At 46.5% G+C, this 7,979-nt stretch overlaps 2 protein-coding genes across 2 annotated transcripts; both read left to right on the top strand.

Annotated features, from left to right (window-relative positions):
- Window positions 1-253: 253 nt before the first annotated feature.
- On the top strand, window positions 254-4,139 carry LOC103819811 (nucleoside diphosphate kinase-like). The gene is made up of 5 exons (XM_009094381.4): window positions 254-445; window positions 960-1,092; window positions 1,621-1,722; window positions 2,378-2,490; window positions 2,825-4,139. Exons 2-5 carry the CDS (start codon window positions 964-966, stop codon window positions 2,940-2,942), a joined length of 462 nt encoding a protein of 153 aa, XP_009092629.1. The 5' UTR covers window positions 254-445; window positions 960-963; the 3' UTR covers window positions 2,943-4,139.
- Window positions 4,140-4,817: 678 nt separating this feature from the next.
- On the top strand, window positions 4,818-7,788 carry LOC103819810 (nucleoside diphosphate kinase). Its single transcript, XM_009094380.4, has 6 exons — window positions 4,818-4,922; window positions 5,017-5,285; window positions 5,510-5,642; window positions 6,180-6,281; window positions 6,987-7,099; window positions 7,552-7,788. Exons 1-6 carry the CDS (start codon window positions 4,818-4,820, stop codon window positions 7,667-7,669), a joined length of 840 nt encoding a protein of 279 aa, XP_009092628.2. The 3' UTR covers window positions 7,670-7,788.
- The last annotated feature ends 191 nt before the right edge of the window (window positions 7,789-7,979 follow it).

Raw genomic sequence — 7,979 nt, 5'->3', positions numbered from 1 at the left:
GGGATCCAGCAGGCAAGACAAATGCTGGAAGGGCTGAGCCCGGCGGCCCCGCTCTAAGGGAAGAGACATTGGGTGGGTGCAGGTGTTACCGGGCGGGGGATCGGGGACACGGATCGATCTCGAATCCCCCCTCGGGACGGGGTTGGGGGCGGTAAGGGCGCTCTGGATGAGCGGGAGGCCGCGCTGTCGCCGCGGCAACCGCTGCGCGGGGGCGGGGGGTGGGGCACGGCTAAACCGGGCGGGACCCCGCGGTGACACGTTTTGACAGAGCCACCGGCTCGGGGCACGGCGTGCCAGAGCCACCGGGGAAACAGCGGGGGACGCGGGCTGCGAGAGACACCCAGGGAACAGAGGAGTATTCGGGCTCCGACACTCACCGAGGCCACCAGCGGGGGACACCGTTTGCCACAGCCACCGGGCCACCAGCGGGGGACAAGGCTTCAAGGTTTGCCAGAGCCACTGGGCCACCAGCGGGTAATCCGGGTTGCGGGTCAGCGGGAAGGGTCCCCCTGCCCCCGGGCAGTGTCACCGCACCCTCCCGCGGAGCCTCCCCGCAGCCCCTGCATCCCTCACCTGCCCACTCAGGTGTGCTCCAGCGCGGGGCTCAGAGTCCCTCTGGTGCTGCTGGTTTCCAGGTGAAAACTCTGTGCGTGTACTAATATATTAATTTATTGTACGGCACTGGAAGATGGATCTGTGGTGATCATTACCTTCCTTTCCATTCAGAGTTTTTCTGATTTCAGTATTCGCTGATTATTCCTACACTTGGCACCCTTCCACTGCTTCAAACTCACTCCTGCAGCACTTGGGAAAACCTGTGTGCTCTCAGTGGTTTGTCCAAACATTGGAGACCATGGATTACTGACCCTCAGATGCAGCAAATTTACACTTAGAGCAGACAAGGATGGGCTGGGATCACTCAGTCATGGAATAACAAATTTGATTCCCTCCCTCCTCAGGATCATGGCTGCCATCGAGGAGCGCACCTTCATTGCCATCAAGCCTGACGGCGTCCAGAGGGGGCTGGTGGGGGAGATCATCAAACGCTTTGAGAAGAAAGGATTCAAACTGGTAGCCATGAAATTAATACATGTAAGCTCTTCTCAATTGCTGTGTCTACTTTTTTATATCAGCTGTAGCCTTCAAGTACAGTAGCATGCTATAACAACAAATATGGCCTCTGTAACATTTAAAAATGAAATTTTGAGAAGTGGTACTTATGGTGTTTTTGGAAAAGTTCCAATTCCCAGCTCTGGCTAAATGCTTTAGACGTGCTAAGCACACTAATTTTAGTAACCTGATGCCCTTAGTCTGAGGAGAATATTCTTTCAGGTGCCTCCTATACCAAATAAATATCTTTGAGTATTTTTACAAATCCCAGGTCACATAAACTGCCTGTATGGGCAACAAAAACTTTTCTAAGTTTAGTTGTGGTTAAAGCAAACAGCTCAAATTCATATCGATCAAAGGTACTCCTAGGAAGGTGCTAGACATACTGAATTTTAAAGTGCGTGCAAGTTTCAGGATTACCAGTGCTCCATGGTTTATCTCTTTGATTTCACTATGCTCTTAAGCTCTTACTGTAAGCTTTTTTCTCTGTCTGTCTGGTTTTTAACCCAGGCCTCTGAGGACCTTCTGAGGGAACACTACATTGACCTCAAGGACCGGCCATTCTACGATGGCCTGGTGCAGTACATGCACTCGGGACCTGTTGTAGCCATGGTGAGTTCCTGGCAAGGAAAACTGCACTGCTTGATTGTCTTCCCTGCAATGAGATTGTGTCACCTGTTGAATTCCAGTTTATTTTTAAAAGGATTTTAAAATCTGGATTCAAATACTGAGTAGGAAGATGTGCTGTTAACTATTTTTCTTTAATCTTTTCTCATAATCTTTCTCTCCTTTGAGTCAGGAAGAGGGAGAGGGCAGGGGCAAGAAAGGAATCACAACCAGGGCCTTGAGAAACAGTAAACCTGTACAAAAGCCCCACTCTGAAATGCCAGGTAGTAAGCAAGCTGAAAAAGGATGGTGGAACATTTTAACTTTAGTTCTCTTTTTCTCCTTGATAATGTATTTGTAAAATAGTTGAGGCCTAGCTCTCCCATGCACAAACAGATCTGTGAGACTGTTTGACATACTGAGATGGAAAATTGTTCTCTCCCCACCCTGGGTGAGGAGAGGGATTGTACAGAAGGGGGACCATGTGAGTAGATGCTTCAAGAATCTGACAGAAGAATTGGAGATAAATTTGTCTCACTGTGACAAATAATCAGATGGTGATTTGTGCCATGATGGACAGCCCTGTGTTCTCGTGGATGGTATAATTTATCTGCTGCTAAAAATTTAATAATCTGAATGGAATATTTTTTTTTTCTTTAAGGTGTGGGAAGGTCTTAATGTGATTAAGACTGGAAGAATGATGCTGGGGGAAACCAATCCGTTCGATTCCAAGCCCGGCACTATTCGTGGGGACTTCTGTGTCCAAGTTGGAAAGTAAATTTTAAAACATTTGGTATCATCCAAAAGCACTAAATGCCAAGTGTTATGTCCATGATATCTGCAGGAACTGTGCTCCATCCTTCTCTGTTTTACACATGGAGCTGCCATTCCCTGTGCCCATGACATATTACTATCTAAGGACAGGGATCAAGTCATGGTTGTCCCCATTGACAACAATGAGGAACAAAGCTGGCACTGCCTATGCTGTGTATTTTCCTACTTTACTGTTACTTAAAGCTTCTGTCCATGGTGGGAATCACTTCAAAACAAGAAGCTTACTTTACTTTAAGAATTCCTTTTCTCTTTTATTCACCTTTTCTTTTCCTAGGAACATCATTCATGGCAGTGATTCTGTGGAAAGTGCTGAGACAGAGATCAGTTTATGGTTCACTTCTGAAGAACTGGTTGATTACAGAAGCTGTGCTCATGAGTGGATCTATGATTAACACCCAGCCTGGATCTTCTGATATTCCCATGTCCATGAGCAGCTACCAGCCTCTAGCTATTCCAAAGAAATCCTTGATAGAAACCTCAGAAAACAGTGAAATTGCTCTGTTGTGGATGTTAGAGTCAGTGCTTGCTGCTCCTTTGATTTAAAGTTGTCAAGTTATAAATGGAATTGCACATTTTAAAAGCTGCTTCTGGGACTGAGAGATATGAGATGAAAATACAGAATAGATAACATATATTTTTCTGAAGCATTTCATAGTCATAGAGGGTATTTTGGTAAACATTAAAAAATGGGTAAAAATTGTATTTGGTAAATAAATATGCAAATGGTTCAGAGTCAGAGGACAACTTTGCTAAAACATTAGAGGACAACTGATGGTGCGTAAGTGCATTGATAATATGCCCAAATGTTGAGGATTTGCTTAATATTAAGTCAAGTGTGTCCCCATTCCTAAAATGGCTGCAGAAAAAAAAGCCCATTTCTCTCCCCAGAACATGCTGTGCCCATAAAGAGCTCAACTCTGGCTTAAATGACAACTGGCCTCTGCACTGACACTGTTTCAACTCGCTCTTTTTTCTTTCCACATGGGATTTATGTAGTATTTTAAGGACCGATTAACCAGCCAGGCTTGATGAAATGTCCTTTTATGTGAAAAGAAGATTAATGTGAGGATAGCTGAAGGAGATTCTACCTTTAGCCACTTCAGTGCAGCAGCTCTCTGACATTGCACAGAGCAATAAGTGGTGTTTGCTTTGCCAGCTGGTAATTTAGCTGTGTTCTCATTAGTGTAGTTTCCTCAGTCGCTGGAACTACAAAGCAAATGGTCCTTGGATAAACTGTTTTAGAGGTGACTTTAACACTATCCTTTTGTATTTATTTAATGATGTAAAGAAGTAGAGTCATAATAATGCAGAAGGTATTTCAGTTTCAACAGCAAAAGTTGTACTGGATGAGGCAGTTGGGATTGATATTATGTATTTATTTCCCTGCAACATTATATTCACTAAGAGCAAGAGTTTCATGGAATTAGTTGCTCAAGCTCACGATTTTTTTTCCCCCCACAGTGAGTTCTTGTATCTGAATACTGAACTATGCTGTGAATGTTGAATTGAAGGCTTATGATACCTTATGGTGATATCAAGCTCCTAAAAAGAGATGGCACAAAATAAAACAATATTTGCTGTTTGTTAAGTGAAATAAAATGACATTTTAAATATTTTGTCTTATAGTTAATTAATGAGTATAAGGAGGTGGAACAAATTCTCTAACTATGAAGCTATAGGTGAGGCCGTGAACCTCTCTTCTGAAAATATTCAGTGTTATAGAAGATCAATCATTAGGTTAAAAGATGGAGGAAAGGGAATATGTGACCTGAGCCTGAGATGAGTGGTCTCCAGTTTAAACTTTGCTTGAAAGGTTACTTGAGATGTCTCAAGTCTCAAAAGAGAGAATTGTGGTTTATCTGGAGGTGTTTGGGTTGTGAGGAAGCTGCTGCTCAGTGTTTCTAATGTGATGTGACTGGGAGGAGGTGGAGGCCAGCAATCCCACATGGCTGAGGTGCCTGAGCAGGTCCAGTGTGAAACCACTAACTGACCCCTCAAAAAGAGACAGTGCAAGGACTGCAGAGGTTATTTCATTGATATCCCAGCTAGAGAGATGGTGCACGATTTTAACTTGCTCAGGCAAAGGTGTTATCAACTAAGAAAGAGCCAAGTAGTAAACATAAAAAGTAACAACACACTCCGTGCTTCATGTTGTGACATGGGTTCAGGGACTATGAGGTTTTGACACTTGGCGGCTTCATCTTCCCAATAAAATTATCAATAATGTTCCTGTGTTATGGGTTCCACATCACTTTTCTGTGATAAATATGCCTTCGAAGAGCTGCAGCCACGCTGTGCAGTGCAGCCTGGTTGGCAGGACCAACCCTCAGGCCGCGGGGATACCTGAAAGCAGCCAACCCAGCAAAAAATTAGTAAAAAATTATTCAGTTGTGTTATACATCCGCCGTCGTTTCAGTGCCTTAAAGGCTTAAGCCACACTTGTTGCGTCTGTAAATAACCCTCGAGGCGGCAGAGAAGACAGGTGCGGCCAGGCCTGGCCAAGAGCCACCCCTCGGCGCCTTGTCCCGAAAGCGACAGCTCTCCTGCTTGGTCCCACCTCATCCGGGCCCGGCCCGGTTCCGCTTGGCGCTGGCGATCCCGCCCCCGAAGCGCCGCCGGCCCGGCGGCTCCTCCTCTGCGCGGGGCGGGGGAGCCGTGGCGTGCACGCCTCCTCCAGCGCCTCTTCCTCCGGCGGCAGTGGTGCGGAGGGGAGCGGCGGCGGCAGCTCCGGATAGGTAAGGCCGGGCCGAGTCGGGCCCCGCGCTCCAGGGGCATGGGGAGTGCAGGCAGAAGGGCCGGGCAGGAGCGGGGGACATGGGGGGTGCAGGCGGAGGGGCCGGCGGGGCCGGGCCGGCTCGGTGGGACATTCCGTGGCGGTGCCGCGTGGCAGGGCGGTACCGCCATGGCCGTCGCCGACCTTGAGGCCACCCGTCCCCTCACGCCGCGCTCCCGCCGGCAGCGCTATGGCTGGGAACTGTGAGCGCACCTTCATCGCCATCAAGCCCGACGGCGTCCAGCGCGGGCTGGTCGGGGAGATCATCAAACGGTTCGAGCAGAAAGGGTTCCGGCTCGTGGCCATGAAGTTCGTACACGTGAGTGTCCGCGCCTTCCCCCCACCCGCGTCCCTGCCCGGTCCGAGAAGGGCTCAGCGCACCCACACCGAGCATCTCCCCATGCGGACACTGCTGCGACAGAACTGCGGTCAGATGGCGGATGTGCTGGAGCGCGCTCAGGCCCTTCTTCCTGCCCGGCACACGGCTTCTACCCTTTCCAAAACCAGCGAATTTGGCTTCAGAGGTTTAATGCAGCCCGATTGAGAGCTGGAATGGCCTAGGCTGGAAGGTTGTGTTGGGTAACATCACCCCGGGATCCTGCATTCCCCGTACTCTGCTTATCGCAGAGGCTCACTGCCAGGCAAAGAAATCATAATGACAATTCCCAGCACAGCCACAAAGAACTCCTTTAATATTACAGCAGGAGCTCCCACTGATACACACAATAGTACTGCAGCATTGTTGGTAAAATTAATTGTGAATCTAATCACTAACGTCATTGTCTTACACCTGTAATACCTTTTGTTCAATGACATTCAGAAAATTATATTTAAAGTTACATCTGTCCTTTTAAAGGCCTCTGAAGACCTTCTCAAACAACATTACATTGACCTGAAAGACCGCCCCTTCTTCCCTGGTTTGGTTAAATACATGAACTCTGGACCTGTTGTGGCCATGGTAAGTGACTTCATTTCAGTTTAAGATTACTTTCTTGAATATATTTTTCTTGCTCTATAAATTATTAAGAATATTCAGAGAGAGCACTGCAGACACATTTTTTCAAACTACCTTGTTCTGATAGTGGCAAAAGAAAAAATTAAGACAGTGAAATCACTCTATAATAATAAAAGTGCACATATAAAATGGGTTCTAAAATGCCTAATGTATAAATGTATAAAGCAAAATTCCTGAAAGCAAATCTTCTGCACCAAAAAAATCTATTTTGGGCAAATAAAAGGTCAGGCTCTCTGACACAAAATCCGAACTTCCGTGTTATTCAGTTTTACATTCCCCCCAAAACAAGGTACTTGCTCTAGTAGCATCTCCTGGTGTGATAATGAACTGGGAGAGAACGCTCAGCAGGGTGTCCCTTTTCCATCACAACACAAAGGGTTGGGAATTGGCTTTGTACATTAACTCTGAGGTTTGGTAAAGTATCTCCTTCACTGCAGTAACAATGTTGATAGTGTTTTACAATTACTTCCAGTTCATATGTTTTTTCCCCTTGTCACCTTTACAAGCCCAAGAGATAATCTAGGCAAGGTTAGTATCTTTAATGGTAGAACCTTTGTTTCTTTGCAAAACATGGTAGAGCAAAGCTGAACTGTCAGTATTTTGCATAAGCATTTGGTTTAACAGAATTTTTGTGGTTTTTACCTTAAGGTTTGGGAAGGACTCAATGTAGTTAAAACTGGGCGAGTAATGCTGGGGGAAACCAACCCTGCAGACTCCAAGCCTGGCACCATCCGTGGTGATTTCTGCATTCAAGTGGGAAGGTTTGTACTCAGTCTATTAATTGATAATAAAAACTCAACAACTCCTACTTTACTGTTTACCTGCCAACACAAAAACTGCTGGCAGTCTTTTATTCTGGAAAGCCAAAATTGGTGGTAGAGACCTTAGTCTGATTGTATTTCATTTGCAGGTGACAGTGCATACCTGCTACTTAGGGAAGTGGTACAAAGCTGACTTTGTTTGCAGTCCAGCTCATCCCCAAAGCAGCATGTAAGCTCAGGCAGGGGCTGTTGCAGAACAGTAGCTCTAGAGTGACCCTGATAGCCATAATTAGCTCCTGGTGGGGGGGGGGGGGGCAGGTGTTTGAACACTCTACCTGAAATAACAGCAATAGTATCCCCACTCTAGCTGCTTCATCCACGTTCTTGCAAACTGAGAACAAGGCTGCTGGAGGTGTATTTTTATAGGGATCAATATTTGTCTCCTTCCACAGGAACATCATCCATGGCAGCGACTCTGTGGAGAGTGCACAGAAGGAGATCAACCTGTGGTTCAAACCCACAGAACTCATCGACTTCAAGCCCTGTGCACATGACTGGATCTATGAGTGATGGGTTCCCCCAGTCATTTGTGCCTTCCAACACCTCATCTCATTCCAGCTGCTGCCCTGGGAGCAACTGCAGTTATCTTAGTGCTGAAAGTGACTGTCAAATAAATGGGTGTGAACTAATTCCTTGTGGTGTATTCACTTACAACAGACCCCCTGTTCAAATACTCATAAAGGACATTTTAATAATTCAGGAGCCACTGACACATGACCCTGGCACAGCTGCTGGACTCAAGCAGCAGAAAATTTGCAGAGGGAGAGCTGAAGGAAGGCTGTATCTACTTCCAACACAGCTGGAGGACAAAAGGGAGTGG

The sequence above is a fragment of the Serinus canaria genome, chromosome 18, assembly GCF_022539315.1.
Source record: "Serinus canaria isolate serCan28SL12 chromosome 18, serCan2020, whole genome shotgun sequence".
Lineage (NCBI taxonomy): Eukaryota > Metazoa > Chordata > Aves > Passeriformes > Fringillidae > Serinus > Serinus canaria.
Note: the sequence above shows the minus strand (reverse complement) of the source record. Positions and strands in the feature narration are given on the sequence as shown.